Raw genomic sequence first — 18,612 nt, forward strand, 5'->3', positions numbered from 1 at the left:
AGAAGTCTTAAAAAGAGGCGCGTCTCCACACCTCTCGTCCCACTTCCTCTTTGAGGTTTCACTGGTTTGTAATCATCTGCTTTTTGGGTTCTACCCATTAAACCGAATTGACGAGCTATAGTTGTATATACACTGAACAAAATTATAAATGCAACACTTTTGTTTTTGCCCCCATTTTTCCCCCAACTCAAAGATCTAAGACTTTTTCTATGTACACAAAAGGCCTATTTCTCTCAAAAATTTGTAATATACAAATCTGTCTAAATCTGTGTTAGTGAGCACTTCCCCTTTGCCGAGATAATCCATCCACCTCACAGGTGTGGGATACCAAGATGCTAATTAGACAGCATGATTATTGCACAGGTGTGCCTTAGGCTGGCCACAATAAAAGGCCACTCTAAAATGTGCAGTTTTACTGTATTGGGAGGGTCCGGGGGGGTCCAAAAACCAGTCAGTATGGTGTGACCACCATTTGCCTCACGCAGTGCAGAGAGAGATGTGGATTCGGATGGCAATTAAGTTACCACACAACCTTGGTGTTTATCAAAAAAACAGTAGATGATTTTTACGGGGTGGTGAAACACTGACATCCTGGATTCGAACGGCAATTAAATCGACGACTACCCCCACCGTAAATGGTGAAAGTCACTTACGTCCCCATGAGAAACAATTACTGTCCGAATAGGGCTTTACACATGAACATGCATTCAATAATAATAATAATAATAATAATATCAAACAACCTCATTCTCATAATTACTTTAAAGATCATGAATTTCCTCCAGACATGCTTTGTGCATTGGGCCAAACTACCATTATGAACATCCTTCATATCTTTATACTACAGTATTTTAGATAATTTATGTGAACACACTGGGGGCATAAATGTGACACCATAGTGACACACCTCACCCTGTGAAAAAAGACTGCAATAAAGGTTACAGGAAATAAATTTAGCATACAGAACGATTGGGTAACCAATATCAGTGAGCGGAGTGGAGAGTCTAGACACGGGATGATTTAAAGATACACCTGCACACCAGCTGCTGTGGTGTCCTCAAACTGAGTGAGAAGAACAATATTACTGGGCGGGTTTCCACCGCTAAACTGTGTAAGTCCCTGGGCACACACTTGAAATCAGAAAAAAAGTGGGGTCTAACAATTGTTGCACAAGAATTTGCATGAGTTCTGATTTGAGTCTGCAACTAGCTGAATCTATTTTAAAACTCGTGAGAGACAAACTGCATGGGAAATCACAATAACTCAAAGGTTGGGATTTGATATAAGAAACTATTTTTTTGGACAAAATGACCCATAAATGTGCTTTAAAAAATATCATGCTGTGTCAACTTCATAATAGCATGAATATAGCTGAACCAGTAGGGGTGGGCGATATGGCAAAAATATAATATCACGATATTTTTAAGAAAAATCACGATTCACGATTTTATCACGATTCTTTGTCATGTTAGTTTTACTATTTTGCAAGTTGTCTGAGCATTACAGCCAAACTAATTTCCCTATTATAAAGACAAAACCTTTCAAGATAACAAAAATATTAAAAAAGAATGGTGGATATTTAGGCCAAAGTGGGCGAAGATAAAAATTTTTGTCATTATTTTATCTTTGTTATTAAAAAATGAGAACAAAGATACACATTACAAACACACATACTATACAAATAAAATAGTGTTTTATTTTCAGGTACAATAGGTGTATTTAGCAGGAGCATTCAATAAATTGAATCAACAAATATAAAAATAAAACGCTATATAGATTGATTCCTATTAAATCAACTGTATTAACGTTTTTCAGTCAAGAGTAGTGAGTGATTTTTCTCTTTGTGTTTTGGTGTTTTATTAACATTGAAGAAATAATTAACCCCAAAATAAAAAGTGTTTTATATTTATACCATCATTTACTCACTCAAAAGTTTCTTTAAACCTGAATGAGTTTCTTCTGCTGAACATAAATGCTATTTTGAGGAACATGGAAAACCAAACAGTTGCTGGTCCCCAGTGACTTATTCCATAGTATTTTTTTTTTTCCTTCTATCAAAAGTCAATGTGGACCAGATACTGTTTGGTTACCCACATTCTTCAAAATATCTTCTTTTGTGTTCAGCACAAGAAAGAAATTAATACAGGTTTGGGACAACATGCGAGTTAGTAAATAATGACAGAAATTTAATTTTAAGGTGAACTATCCCTTTAATGACAGTCGGCAGCATGTTCAGTACTGCCCCTTTAAGACATGCACGCATCTAATATACAGAGGCACGCATCCGTTTTCTCTCAGCTGTTTACTTACTCATTTTAGACATAAGCAACGGAGTCTATACATAAACCTTGTGTGTTTTGACAGTATTAGTGCACAAGATAACTTAGTTCAGTAATCAGGCGCTGTTTGACAGGCTTTAGCACGCGCGCTTCGGGTGTACGGGCTCAGAAAAAGCGCACGTCAGACCAACGCGTGAATAAAACATTTAACCGGCAAGGCTTTAAAGCAGATCCCAATAATGTACAGTATATTGAGACGGAGGAATAAGAACTGCAGCTGATATAATGTGCGCTGTAGCACGATACTACGATATTTCTTCAAAAGCAGATCGTGGAGACATTTTTATCGTCCACGATCAAAAATCGTCATATCGCACACCCCTATGAACCAGTAACACATTCTTAATCATTTCAAAGTAATAATGAGCATAAGCACTGAATGCAAACAATGAAATAAATATACAGCAGATTAAATGAATGTGACACAATCAGACTCATTGTTAACAAATATCCTGTAACCACTCACAATGATACAGCGGTATATGAATTACTTAGTAAGCTCCTTGTGAGACACTAAAACCACCTGAAGAGCTATGACGAACTTTAAAACAGAACAAATAACAGGCTCAAGGGGAAGCTTTTAATCGTTGGTTTGAATGAGGTGATCACAAGGGATCGTAATAGAAGCTAACAATGTGTACAATCAGGAAGCACAATGAGCCGCAAGATCTGAGAAAGCATGGAGTAACGTGGACAAAGGGTGTGGCAAATACATGCGAAATGATTTCTCACTGCTTCAATGGTCATGCCATGTCAGCTAAGACTTGACAAGGTTGAACATAGCAATTACGAAATTATATATGACTTGTTTTTGGATATTAGCAATGCAACCAAGCAGGTGATTCAGTCAAACGGTTTCGGATTCTAGTCTGCAGAGGTATAAATTATGTTGTCATGTGCTGTTCGTGTCTATAAAGACACACGACTGACAGAAGAATGTTAAGAGTGACAGCTGTACTATTAGTTTGACCAAATAAAAACTTACAGACTAGCTGATTGACTGCAAAGAAGACAGATAGTAAAACGTACAGACGGCATTGGGCAATTGAGTAAATTTATACACTATATTTTTAATTTAGCACTGCAAGCACAAGAAAGCAATTAAACATGAAAAAAGCAAAATGTGTAAACCAAAAAGGATAGTTTATTATTAATAATAATATACAGTCAGAGGGGTGCAAAATCTGAGACCATATTGCAAATCTGAGATTCAAAGTATAATTTTGGAAATAAACAAGGTTAAGAAAATAAATGAAGTATTTTGATATAGAAGACTTTCATATGTAGAAATATCAACATAATATGAATAAAAGTAACTTAGAAAGATTCTGCATTTTTTCTAAGATAATAATCAAATAAGGAAATTTGCGATATTGAGCAAGTGTACAAAAGGTCAGATGTCCTCGTTTCCATTTAAAAACAAGATGCTCTTTGGATCATTCTCAGATCAAGCTTGAAAACATGATCATCAGGTTTTACTAAGGGATTTCACAGTTTGTGAGTTGCTGACATTGCAGCAAAAGTGTGACAAACAAAACACTAAAACAATCTTGTTCATTTTTAAATGGCTTTTTCAATCCAACTGTTACGCTGGGATTATAATTTGTAATGGAGAAAAATGTATTCAATAAAAAAACATTACAATATAAAATAGCGATCTCAGAATTTTCAACCCCACTGTAAGATTGAAGCTGAACTTTGAATTAATAAATGTTCCAAGATGAGCCGGGCTCTGAGCAGATTTCCAGTCCTGACGAGGCTGAACTGAAGCCCTAAAATAGTTCCACTCTTCCCTACAGTGGTTCACTACAAGCCGAAGAGGAACAAGAAGGGGGCCAACTTAGCAATTACACAACTTGTTTATGTTCAATCTGCCCTTAAAATCTCGCACAAACTGGTTTCACGATATTACTCAATCTTTTATTTTCAGTTTTAATAAAAAGATGGCATACATACACCCCCAGGTGTTAATTTATCTAATGCTAAAAACAATGTTGTGACAAGACACAAAAAAGAAGCAACACTCCAAATATTTTCTTTTCGTATTGCCTGGAAACAAGCCAAGCATATCTTACAGATTTTGTTGCCGATAAAGAAAATTTTGCCGAGCAACTTTATAATAACAAACAGGAATTAAATTTAGTACAAAAAGAATAAATTCACTAAAAGAGGCCTAGAGTGTTATAAGTATTAAAAGGCCGATTAAAGCCACATCAGATTATTACAGACAGAGAGAGCCAACAGTCTGTTCATTTGTAACTTTCCACGCAGTGCTTGTTATTAGTTTTTCAAACATATGTAGGTCCTGACCTAAAATCTAACAGAGTTTTTAAACATACTGTTCTGATATACAGTAGCTTAACCGTGAGACACATGGAAGAGTCTCAAAATGGAAACTGGCAGAACTTTGAATGCATAAATTTCATCCAAACCAATGCTATATTTAGAAATCTGCAGAGCAACAAGATAAGAAAAAATGCGCTTGGGGTTTAACACAGCTCACAATTCAACAAATAAGGCCCAAAATCATCTGAATTTCTCATAATGATAGCGTGCAACTTGGAGCATTTCATTTGATTTTCTCCCAAAAAAAAAGAAAAAAAACCTTAATGACAAAAATACTACTGCATTTTTTAACTTTCCAAAAAATATGGTAAAACTCATTTGTTGAGCAAACTGAATTTAAGCCAATGTTTTGTTTGGAGCTGAACATAGCCAAGTGTGTCAAAAGCATGCTTATATTTATTTAGCTGTTGCAGGAAGTCTTCCAAGAGCACTAAAAAACAACAAGTGGTACCTAATTACACAATCATTTAAATGACTACTGCCTAATTAAAAACAATTACCAGCATGTATGCATTTAGTAATTCTTTCTATTCTGTCTGTTTTATATAAAATATTACTACAAAAGTAATACAAACATATTAAGCATTTACATAAGTCACTATACATTAAAATATACTCTGTATAATCAAGCATACAGATAAACTATATCAATCTAATATTCAGCATTAAATTCAACATTTTCTGTTCATACAACGAGTCTTCAAAGAGCACTGCCTTGAGTTGACATGAAATAAGTGACTGATAAATAAAGACTTATTGATCAGATGTTCCGCTGCTCCAGTGTTTACCGAAAATTTCTGAGTAGTTTGCTAATAAACATTTGTGGCCCGGTGATATCAATCTACAATAGTTTTATTGTGCAGAAAGCTCAATTTTAAAAGGACATCTGCGAGCTCTAGTACTAGTTTGCTGCCAAAGTAACGCACTTTCCAAACTCATAAAGATCGGATCACAGACCTCCAGTCAGGTTTCATGACTTTTAACAACAAATAAAAACACAGCCCTATAGATCTCGACTGATCTGATTAGGATTTAAAATCCTCTTGCAACTCTGTCAACGCTGCAAATGGCTGCATGAAACAGGGGCCTGGCTGAACTTGAAAACCATTTCCGAGCCTCACTAGCAGTTCGAGCTACAAATAGATCAATGCTGTCCTCAAACGATTGATAATCTGGCTTTAGGGTCAAGGCGCACACTCCATATAATCGATCGTACCATTAAAGCCAGTTAGAAACGATTTGTCTAAATCAAAACTAACGTTACACGATATTTGATTTATTCGCCACTTGCCCTGCAGTGTCCTTCTGTCTGGCTCTGCTTTACCAAATGTGTCACAGTGGTCAAGAGCTACGATCCCCCTTTCCCGTTCAGAGAGCTCGATAACGTTTGTAGATTAACATTTAAACAGACAATACTCCTATGGTATTAAATCCGTATCCATGTGAAAGACAGAACAAAGCCGTTAAGTTACACTTACTTTCTCCATTTGTTTGTTGACAGTTGCAAACAGTGTAGACAGACGCAACCAAAACAATCAAAGTCCGCAGCCGCATTTTGACCCCGGAGAAACCGAAAATCTGACCAAAAATCCCCTCCGAATCCGTCTTGGTGTGGGTAACGATCTGTTTTAATAGTCCAGTGTTGTTTTTGGGAGATAAAAATAAAAAAGAACAGAAAAAGCCCTCTGTCACCCCCCTCAGAAAAAAAAATGGGCGGAGAGGAAAGTTCAACGTGTTCAATCCGCTCTGCTGTCGCGCTCACTGATGCTGACGCTCGAGCGCTAAGCTAATGACAGCGCGTGCTGCGACTTTCATTCACTGTTAAACAATCCACACCTATAAAGCATGCGGACTGCATCATTTACAACGAGCGGCCGAATCATTTCCGATCGATTGCATATATTTGTCCAGCACTTGCGTAGATTGCTACAAGCTTGGCGAAAAAAAAGGAAAAACTGGTGAAGCACGGGGAGGAATGGCTGCGCAGGCCGAGATAATCAATTGAGCGTCTTTTTTGTAGCGGTTTCGATTTATTTTTCAGATGAAAAGATCTTATAGTTCTAATAAGCTGTCTACGGACTTATAAGTAGCAGGTAGTGCTGCTGCAAAACGTCCAAGATCTCCAGGGTTCGTAACGGGCAGATTTCAGTGTGTACTTTTTCCAGGTTCCTGCTGACTGCGAGCTTTTGCCGTAGTGCGTTTACGGGTCACAAACGCGGTAGTTTCTCCGTAGCCTACTATTCCTCTCGGCGAGCCTGTAAGCTGGCAGTTTAGTGAATCGTATCGGTTCTGGAGGCGTCTGCTGAAAACACTGCAGTCGCTGAGATTTCCGCGAGACCTCCAGCACAAATGCTCCACATGCAGTCTTTCTGCGCCGCTTTGCTGGCGAACAGTTGCCTTGCTTCACAGATCAATACAACGAAGTGAAGCTGATTCCGCAAAGCTCACTTACTCGTCTTTAACTCTCTCGCGGAGAAAAAGAGGAGAATAAAAATTCAAGAAAAAATGTGTTTTTTATTTTTTTGTCGCCACGCTGGTTGTAACTAGTGCATTGACATATCCCCTCTCGCCAAGGATCCCCTTTCCTGTCTTTGCGCCAGTAAACAAGACCTGCCAGAGAGGCAGATAGAGCACAGGGGAAATATGGACTGGAACGATGGACCGAGACAGCGTGCGCGCACTAAGCACTGGCGTGCATTTTGCATATGCTAAAACACTGGCTTCTAGGCAATGCATTGACATTTAATTATGTTGTGTCCAGAGTAGGGATGCAACGATTATAGATTTTGTTGGTATGATTATAGTCTGAGGAATAATCACGGTTTCACGATTATTACGATTAGTATGCATTTATTCATTTCACAACATAAAATCACATAAACACTCTTTAGATATAAAAGTGTTATTTATTGCTGCCTTTTGAAACAGAAATAACACATTAACCAATAATACAACACAAAATAATAATACAAAAAAAAAAAAAAAAGGCTATCTCTCCTATTGGAATTAAAAAACTTTACCTCTGCTCTGTAAACATCCATGTCAGTATTTCCCTTTTGAAAATAACAAATGTATTTGGTGTTTTCATTTCATTCTTTCTACATTTCTTTTGGACCTGAGGTACAGAACTTGGAAAGATGGTGAAAAATAAATTGACATATGAATGAATAATACTATAACAGGGATGATAAATCACAATATTAATTAAGTATTATTAATATAAGACTAATATTAACTTTATTTATCCCACAGAGGACACTGTTACTAATGAGGGGAATAAACTAAACTATTATAGTAATCAACTGTCATCCATACTTATTCATTTTAATAATATTTATTCATCCATCTGATTTTACATATGGCCTGAAAAAATCATGTCTATTATTTTGGTTTGTGAGATCGAGATCGAGCTGCCCACACAAACATTTAGGAGGACAGAAACGTGTTGTCAACGCTGCCCAGTGACTTTCATTAATAAAATAGCTTAGATACTGGATTGCTACATTATATTAATCAGCAAAGAGGGGGTAAAACGACTGTTTAAATAACTAAACTCAAATCTTCATTGTTTGTAGTGACGCGCAGATGCAGGTAGGCTAATTCACACTCTCTCTCTCTCTCACCGCACTATTTAATCTCTGAAGCGGGCAGAATGTTAGAGCTAACGAACTTCGCGTCAGGTTGTCCTTGCCTTCACTTCGTGCATTAAAATAGTTTATGCCATGGTCTGTCTGAATACTCGATTCTGATTGGCTGGCAGGTGTTTGTTGATTAAATTCGTTGAACTGCACATGTAGTTCCCAGGTCAGTTTAATCACGTAAGACCTTTTTCTTGAATAACCGATGAGCGGCGCCATGATGGATTCTAACTTCCGTTTGGGTGCTCTCGTGTTCCGGTCTCCATAGAACTCCGTTAAAACGGGGTAAAAAAAAGACAGACTGAATTGAAACTTTTTCAATATAACTACATATAAAAATGTGCGGAGGGTTGCTGTGCTGTTGTTGGCTGCCACAGTAACTTCAGTAAGCTAAGGAATTCCTTTAAAGTACTTGTTTTGCGTATCAGAAAATCTGTCTTGTCAGGCACTGTATATATAGCTTGCAGCGCTTAAGTTAAAATACTGAGTGTGAAATAATAATATATGTTAAAATAATGTTTGCTCTTATCATTCTGTGTACAAAATCCCATGAACTTCACCCCGATCGGGAGATGTATGTGCATTCATCTGTTTTCAATGTAACGTTAGCTTAACCTCGCGTCGCTTCATGTCATCTTCCCACTCACTGAACTATGACTGGTCCTTTACTGCAAAAAGACGGTCATTGCGACACTGTAAAGTGATGAAACAATGGCGCCACATGATTTTTTAAAATGACTTTCATAGGTTTTACATTATATTATCGGCTCTGAAAATATGTAAATGTGACTAGAAACCGGAAATGTAAAGCACCGTTCTAATTGGGGGAGACTTCCGCGTTCAGAAAAAGGTCTTAATGCGCTTCCTATAAACATTGGTAACCATAGTAACATACAGTTAGAGTTGAACAGTAATACAGACGAAAATAACCGTCATTTTTATCGTTTCGGTCAAATATTGCAGCGCAAATATTATTAACATCTTTAATATGTGAATGCTGGGAAATGACCATGGCATAAATGGGATAATCAACGGCTAGCTGTGCATTAAACGATTTGAATGCACTTCGCGGAGGCAACCACACTCTGCTGCGCGTCGGGCGGTTCTTCGCCTCCACGTCGTGCATTCAAATCATTTAATGCACAGCTAGCCGTTGATTATCCCTTACTTATTGCACAGCGAGAACAGGTTGGCTAACCGTGCATTATCCCTTATGTATTCGCTCTTTAACAGCAATTTTTACGGCAATATTTAAATGACGCCCTGGTCATTCTTGATGTACCCAAAATGGTTTTAGTGTGGAAAAATCGCTTACTAACCTTTTCTGTGTGACGTTATAAATTTTACAGTCTCACTGTCATTATAACATGAAGCCATAAACCATTAAATTCCTGTAAAAATGACGAGAAAAACTTTACAGCTAAAGATATGCAAGTTTTAACAGAAGAGTACATGTAAGTGCCTTTACGAAAATATAAACTTCCCACTTCTGCTTTTAATTACTCCAAAAACATGCCCCATAACATAGCTTTTTTCTTTTCTAAAAAAAAAAAAAAAAAAATTGAGGCACAAGTCGAAATAATTTTTGTGGTAATCAACATTTTTAGCTACTTCCACAATTTACACTAAATCTACAACCTATAAACTGTAATTTAATTTTAAGTACAAAGAGTACTGAACGTAATCAACTTGATTGAATTCCGTGATCCTGGATGCCCTGTGGTCTCTTTAATCTCATAATAAAATGATTTCAGCTCAAATTAATTTCATGTCCATTTACTTATGTATTAGGTAAGCAGTCGTGCTAAAAGCGAGATAATATACAGCCAGCCGGTCATTATGCTTTACTGTCAGGGTTTATTCTGTGATAATGGAAATAATCTTTAGACAGTGTAGTCGAAAATCTGGAAAAAAAAAGGAAAATATAGGTTGATGTGTATAGTTCTGTTGAACTTATGAGCCTCTAAGATGGAAAGAGATCGTCATAGAAAAACAGTGTAGACTATGTCAATAAACATACACATCCTGGCCATCAGTGAGAACTGTGTTGGTAAGAAACAGGACTCTGTTGTTCAAGGTGATAAATATGTTTTTGTTTATGTTTTTACAGCTCAGATAAGCTGTCCAACAACATATGTTTAGGAATATTCTGGGATCAGTAGAAAGCTGATGGCACAATGTTGATTACAACAAAAATGATTTTGACTTGTCACTTTTAAAAAGCAGAAATGTGGGTTACAGAGAGGTACTTATAGTCGGACTGATCTGTAAATGTTACAGCCACAAGATGTAAACAATATACATTTTAACATGATTTTAGTATTACTGTGTATAGTCACACGCATTTTTAACAACTATGGTGCCATGACAACAAAACACCATAATCTAAAAATCACTGTTAAAATTATGAGATCAACTTTACAACTCAAATAATACACATATAATCATTAGAATTAATGTAATTCAGGGCTCGCAAAATTTCAAAATCCCTGGTAGAATGAATGAATGAGGCATATATATATCGGTTTATTGTGTATTGCTGTACACCCAAAGCGCTTTACAATCATGTGGGGGGGGTCTCTCCTCAACCACCACCAGTGTGCAGCATCCACTTGGATGATGCAACGGCAGCCACAGCACAACGGCGCCAGTGTGCTCACCACACACCAGCTACAGGTGGAGAGGAGAAAGAGATAGAGCCAATCAAGTGGATGGGGATTATTAGGAGGCCATGATTGATAAAGGCCAGTGGAGGGAATCTGGCCAGGACACCGGGGTTACACCCCTACTCTTTACGAGAAGTGCCATGGGATTTTTAATGACCACAGAGAGTCAGGACCTTGGTTTAACGTCTCATCCGAAAGACGGTGCTTTTTTACAGTATAGTGTCCCCATCACTATACTGGGGCGTTAGGACCCACACAGACTGCAGGGTGAGCACCCCCTACTGGCCTCACTAACACTTATTTTTGTGGGAGATTCTCACATTTTTGTTGTATAAACTTAAAAAGACAAGTTGAGAAAACTCAAAAATCTGCTGAAGCTGGTTGCCTTAAAATTTTAAGTTGGCTCAACTTTTTTTTTTTTTTACAGTGCAGGTACTCCAGATTTTGGTAACCCAAAAATTAATTTAACTAGCCCAAATAAAAAATTTAAAAAAGACTATAAATGTCAATCAAAAACATTTTCAATACACAAATATCAACGAATATCAAGGAAAGCGTTTTTTTATGACTTTTTAAGAGCTGTACAAGTAAAATGAACACCGTATAAGTGGGGTTGGACAATATCTATGGTAACATATTAAGCCATAAAATGACATGATTTACAATTCAGATACAGGTTTTCACAAAAACAAAAATCTTATAAAATGGTATTTCAGCCTTTAAATCATTTTTATGAAAAGGGATGTCAAACATATGAATTATTATATAAATTTAAAACATAAATATTACTGTCTAAATTGTTCAGATTTTTAGAAGGCACATTAACTTCTTTCACATTTACAACTATTTGCTGCGTAAAAGCATGGGTCGATATGCACAATTGGGCATTGATCTAAGCATAAGATAGGCTTTTTAGAAATGCAAATTCACTCTCTGTCACCAGGTGGCGCTTAAAGATCAGCTGAAATAAAGCGGTTCCCCCGGTAACGGCTTTACACAAAGCAGCACTGGGCTCATAAACGCTGTTTTATCAGGCATTATAGGCAAGATGACATGAAAATGCCAACGACACGTTTCTGAGGACAGTCGGTTCCCTTCAGAGACACATTCACATAAAGACATCCGTGCTGTGTTTTGACTTTAAAAGGTGCAGCGCTCATATTTATTCAATGACATCATTGCCTTTTGAAGTTTAATCCAGCTGTATCGCGATTCTTGCCTTTCCACCCCCAACTGTAAGACCTCTTGAAATTAGAATTAAGACTTTTCTTATACCATTTAACATATTTAAAACTTTTTAAGGCCATAAAAACTCTTTACAATTTAGTTGTGTCAAATTTAAGGACCCGTGGGAGCCCTGTATTTAAGATACATTTTTGCGGTGATACATTTTGGTAGCTCGACTGGAAAACACAATAGCCCGGGACGTCGGGCTAGCGATTTTAGGTCCTCCAAAATCAGCTCCATTTGCTTCCATTCTAAGTGCTTTTTTCTAAGTGCAATTTTTGCTTTTTTAATACACAAGTCAAAATTTGTTGTAATCAACATTATGCCACAAATGCCTTAGTGTAACTTGTTTTGAACCTGATATATTTCTTTAACACATCCATTTCTCTGTAGAACAATACAGAAAATCAATCCATGTAAATTCATAATACATTTAAATCTGCGATTTCGCCAATTGAATTGTGATCTGGAATAGAAGGGTGGCTTGTGTGTACACAGCCACAGGCCATGTCTTAAAACAAATCACAATGTGTAGTCTGACTGATGTCTTCCCTTCCTGATGAACATGAGAGAGAGGAGGAGGCACAATAACATCCCCAATCCCTCTTGCCCTACAACCTGTTTACATCCTCTGTTCTAAGAACCGCCACTATTATGTGTGGGAACACCACGTTAAACCCTTCCAAATGTCAGGTACACAGAGAGAAAACAACTGTCTTCGTCACCACTGGAAGTGAAAAAAGACACCAACGCCTTTGCAATATAAAATACATAAAAGCTTTTTGAAATTAGTTATGGAGTGAAACGTAATGGACTGAATTTCATGATGGACTGAATCTGAATGATTCATGTAATGCAGCAAACACAGATGAAAGGGGAATCTGTGAGAATGAACAGGTTGCTAATTATTTGACAGAACAGTTGAGGATAGGATGCAAACAGAGAGAAGAGAAGAATTGGAAAAGGATATATATATATTAGTGCTGTCAAACAATTAATCGCGGTTAATTGCATCCAAACTAAAAGTTTTTGTTTACATAATATATGTATGTTTACTGTGTATATTTATTATGTATATGTAAAGACACTCACATACAGTATATATTTTAAAAATATTTACATATACATTTATATATTTATACTCTTTTATTTTATATTATATATAAATATATTTAATATATAAACATAACATATTTTTCTTAAATATATACATGCATGTGTTTGTATTTATATATACGTAATAAATATACACAGTTTACACATATTTATTTTTTATTTTGGATGCGATTAATCGCGATTAATCCTTTGACAGCACTAATATATATATATTAGGGTGCATCAAAAAACACAATTCTTGAATTTTGATATAGCTGGGTGCTAAAAGTGTTCCAATATATGTAGAAACAACACATGCAAAATATTTTTCCAGTACATGATGATTTAGGGGTGCCACCGCACATCTGTTTTTGTTGGATAAAGTGGTTAACAGTGCTCAGTGGTCGCCATTGAGATCTGAGGTAAACAATACTACAGCTCAAGAAAACTGAGGTGATCTTTCTGTGTTGGGTATGTATTATTACATATTACTATCATATCTGTAGTTGTGTCTTTGTATACTTATTTATCATAAGTCATTTAAGTCATATTTATAGGTATTTGGTGCTCATTACATCTAGCTAACGTTAGTTTGCCAACCACAGTTAGCTATCTATGTTAGCTAAGCTTAATAGCTTAACATCAACAGTATTCTAGAGTGGACAATGTCATATTCAGTGTATACAGTGGGTACGGAAAGTATTCAGACCCCCTTAAATTTTTCACTCTTTGTTATATTGCAGCCATTTGCTAAAATCATTTAAGTTCTTTTTTTTTCCTCAATGTACACACAGCACCCCATATTGACAGAAAAACACAGAATTGTTGACATTTTTGCAGATTTATTAAAAAAGAAAAACTGAAATATCACATGGTCCTAAGTATTCAGACCCTTTGCTGTGACACTCATATATTTAACTCAGGTGCTGTCCATTTCTTCAGCTGTGTTTGATTATACTGATTGGACTTGATTAGGAAAGCCACACACCTGTCTATATAAGACCTTACAGCTCACAGTGCATGTCAGAGCAAATGAGAATCATGAGGTCAAAGGAACTGCCTGAAGAGCTCAGAGACAGAATTGTGGCAAGGCACAGATCTGGCCAAGGTTACAAAAAAATTTCTGCTGCACTTAAGGTTCCTAAGAGCACAGTGGCCTCCATAATCCTTAAATGCAAGACGTTTGGGACGACCAGAACCCTTCCTAGAGCTGGCCGTCCGGCCAAACTGAGCTATCGGGGGAGAAGAGCCTTGGTGAGAGAGGTAAAGAAGAACCCAAAGATCACTGTGGCTGAGCTCCAGAGATGCAGTCGGGAGATGGGAGAAAGTTGTAGAAAGTCAACCATCACTGCAGCCCTCCACCAGTCGGGGCTTTATGGCAGAGTGGCCCGATGGAAGCCTCTCCACAGTGCAAGACACATGAAAGCCCGCATGGAGTTTGCTAAAAAACACCTGTATAAGATTCTCTGGTCTGATGAGACCAAGATAGAACTTTGGCCTTAATTCTAAGCGGTATGTGTGGAAAACCAGGCACTGCTCATCACCTGTCCAATACAGTCCCAACAGTGAAGCATGGTGGTGGCAGCATCATGCTGTGGGGGTGTTTTTCAGCTGCATGGGCAGGACGACTGATGAATACAGGGATATCCTGGACGAAAACCTTCTCCAGAGTGCTCAGGACCTCAGACTGGGCCGAAGGTTTACCTTCCAACAAGACAATGACCCTAAGCACACAGCTAAAATAACGAAGGAGTGGCTTCACAACAACTCCGTCACTGTTCTTGAATGGCCCAGCCAGAGCCCTGACTTAAACCCAATTGAGCATCTCTGGAGAGACCTAAAAATGGCTGTCCACCAATGTTTACCATCCAACCTGACAGAACTGGAGAGGATCTGCAAGGAGGAATGGCAGAGGATCCCCAAATCCAGGTGTGAAAAACTTGTTGCATCTTTCCCAAAAAGACTCATGGCTGTATTAGATCAAAAGGGTGCTTCTACTAAATACTGAGCAAAGGGTCTGAATACTTAGGACCATGTGATGTTTTTCTGTCAATATGGGGTGCTGTGTGTACATTAATGAGGAAAAAAATGAACTTAAATGATTTTAGCAAATGGCTGCAATATAACAAAGAGTGAAAAATTTAAGAGGGTCTGAATACTTTCCGTACCCACTGTAGATGTCTCATGTTTATTGAGAGTAGCATTGTATTTGTTACAGTAAATTAACATGATGTTGCTCATTGGAGCAGACTCTGGCACAGACTGAGCAATTAAGTTTTAAGTTTAGTTAGTGTCAGCTCTTACCATTTAGGCCCTGTTAGTTGCCAGTGAGTTAGCCACTAGAGAGGGTTTGTTCTTTTAAGTGTGTCAGTATCTCCCCTTGTGTTTAACAATAAAGTCAATTAAACTTTATATGTGTGTCCGACATCCATCACTGCTGCACAAAATTCAGGGTAAGACCACGTGAACATGTCCCATTGACCTCCATTCATTTTGTCTATAGGACAAATTAATGGAGAATCTTGAAAGTTGAATTCTGAGAAATGCCCAAGTTGCACAAAGGGCAAACAAACAACTTTACTTTGATAACCCTATAGAACATGTTACTGTATAAAAGTTCACTGTACTCAACATTTCCAGGTCAACCTTTTGGCAATTAGACAAAAAATTGCACATTTTTCGAAATTTCGCCAAAGTTCATGTGTTAGGTGGCACCCCTAAATCTCAGTGGAATTCCTCAAAACTTTGCAAAAGTAATTTTTATGTTAATTGGAACAAAATGCAATGCCAGCCAAATTGATATTTTGAAATTAAAATTTCCCATTCAAATTTGATGCACCCTAATATATATATATATATACACACACACACACACACATATATTAGATGGACAGATGGCAAGGACAGGATGATGATTCAGCCTGTAAGCCAATGATGGTAACCCTCATGATATATATGAGGATGTTTAATCTGATGTAATAGTGATTACACCACATAGTGGAACTACTTAAATGGGATCATCAACAGTATGCTGACCACTCATAACATGATATTCATAATCTCAGACTACTTGAAGAATACTAATAAATTCTGTGGTAAAAACAAAACAAAACAAAATGCACCACAGCAGGGGCAAAAATGAACTTTTTCAGCATGGGGCAATATTTCTAACCTATTTTCTAATTACCTTACTAAATGTATCTGTTTTTATGTAAAATTCTTAGATTTAACTAGTTAGTTTAATCAATAACAATACTGTTACCAGTCATTTTTCAGCATCAGCAAAAGGTGGAATAGAAGCTGAATTAGCAGCTCATTAGAGGGTGAAGCTGCAATATCATGACAAGTCATTATTGTTGATTATTGCTCTTGATATTGTAATAATGATATTAATGGCGATTAATAGATTTATTAGATTAATAGATTTATTTTTAATGGGGGAGATAAAGAAAGTCATATTCTGGCTAAAGGCAAAACCACCTAATAGCCACCTTATTGTTTTGTTTTTTGTTTTTTACGGATTAGAAAACCAAGACTTCACACATTATTCCAGCATGAAAAAGAAAACTCAAGTGGTCATGGCTTCAGTCTGATAATGTGAGTTATGCATTTAGAAAAAACTACCCTTATAATCACTGAAGCTGTCTAAGCTGCAAAATAAATATCTTACTTACATATTTTCTGCAAGTCGTTGTTTATGATGATGATGAGAGAATTCGCAAATGCAGATTCACAATACAGTAAATGAGCGCGGGCGCGTTCTCTGCGGCGACTAATCAAAACGCCGCTGATTGGACGCTGCATTCATAAGCTCAACAAAAACGTGCGTGATTGGTTACGATGCAAGGCGCGTAAAAAGAAATTTAAGTGCACGGTGGGCAAACCAAATGTAAATGAAATCGACATTTTTAAATCTATTTATTTCACAGTCGTAATAGATCTAGCTTAATTGTGCAATTAATTAATTAATTGTTAATTAATGGAATTTGGGGGGCATTTTTGTTAATTTTGGTCAGAAAAAAATATGGAGGTGCTGGTCATAGATGGTTGGCTGGTCTGTGCTATTTGCCATCAGAGTGGTCTGATCTGATTTAATACCTTAATTTCCTCTGAAATTACTTTCTCCATTCTACAAACATTTATAGGGGCAAATAAGCATGAATGAGAAGCAGGAAATCATGAGAGTAAATTGCTAAAGCTCACTAATCACTTCTTTACAATATTTGGTGTAAGGTCACCATGACAACTTGCTTTTATGTTTCAGGACTGTATATTGTGTTCCTTCCTGGGATTGGTGGATTGGTTAAATGATGGTGGAAATGTGCTGGAAAGGTCAGTGAAAATAACTTGAAAACATGACACTTTTAGAGACGGACTAAAAATGAACACAAAATAGGACAGGATGTTATTTCTCTGGCCACGTATCGTAAGAACGGATGTCCTATTAATTGCTTTATTAAATCCGCTGCCTTTTCTTGCTGTTTTGGACTAAAAGGACAACATGAGTATTATCAAAATTACATGTGAGTGATTTTTATATTCTTTCTTACTTATTGAAATGTTGTTGAGAACTTCTAACATCTGACATCAGATCTGAGCATCCCCGGGGAAACTAAGCCTCTCAGATCTCTCACTTAATGCATGGCATTACTGCAGTGATATAACTGCTCACAATAGGCTCAGTTAAGAGCTTAATCAACACCATACACAAGCAACAGTGGGATAAATATGATAAAGTATTAAAGAGGGGGTTAGGATTTACTTTTTGTGGGGTCTCTTAATACAGGCTTCGCTTTAGCGAGAATTGTATTTAGTTGTAGGAAGACCTGATGAATTTCACATTGAAAAGTAGTCACAGGTAAGTAAAAAAATCAGCTTCCACAAAAATTTTAAACACCCTCAATAATTTTAATCATGAGAAAATGAGAAATGTTTCTTGAGCAACAAATCAGCTTTATAAAATGATTTCTGAAGGATCATGTAACACTGAAGAATAAATTACATTTTAAAATATATTATAGAAATTATTTTAAATTGTAATACTATTTTACAATTTTGTAGTTTTACTGAATTTTTATTATTTTTTTTATCAAATAAATGCAGCCTTGGTGAGCATATAAGAACTTTCAAAAACATTCGGAAATCTTACTGACTTCAATACAGTTTTGGTTTAAATAGACCGTTTTCATATTCATCTTTTTTTCATGTTGCTGTAATGTTGACAGTTTGCTGAAAATCCATTAAATAATTAATTTGAAAACATATGTGTGTTTATTTACCTCTACGTCTATCTCTATATCT

General features: G+C 36.7%; 1 protein-coding gene across 2 annotated transcripts in view; it reads right to left on the reverse strand.

Moving 5' to 3' along the window:
• insra (insulin receptor a) overlaps nucleotides 1–17,082 on the reverse strand; it is a 68,399-nt gene extending 51,317 nt beyond the window's left edge. The window contains exon 1 of one of the 2 annotated variants that reach the window (XM_058798753.1): nucleotides 16,986–17,082. Coding sequence is in view for 1 of the 2 variants with exons in the window: in XM_058798745.1 (XP_058654728.1) it covers nucleotides 6,164–6,239 (76 nt within the window). In the remaining variant the exon portion in view is untranslated. Of the gene's footprint in view, nucleotides 1–6,163; nucleotides 7,280–16,985 lie in introns of those variants that run through there. The other variant, XM_058798745.1, reaches the window with a different exon arrangement.
• Between the last annotated feature and the right edge of the window lie 1,530 nt (nucleotides 17,083–18,612).

Source organism: Onychostoma macrolepis, chromosome 02 (genome assembly GCF_012432095.1).
Source record: "Onychostoma macrolepis isolate SWU-2019 chromosome 02, ASM1243209v1, whole genome shotgun sequence".
Taxonomy (NCBI): Eukaryota; Metazoa; Chordata; class Actinopteri; order Cypriniformes; family Cyprinidae; genus Onychostoma; species Onychostoma macrolepis.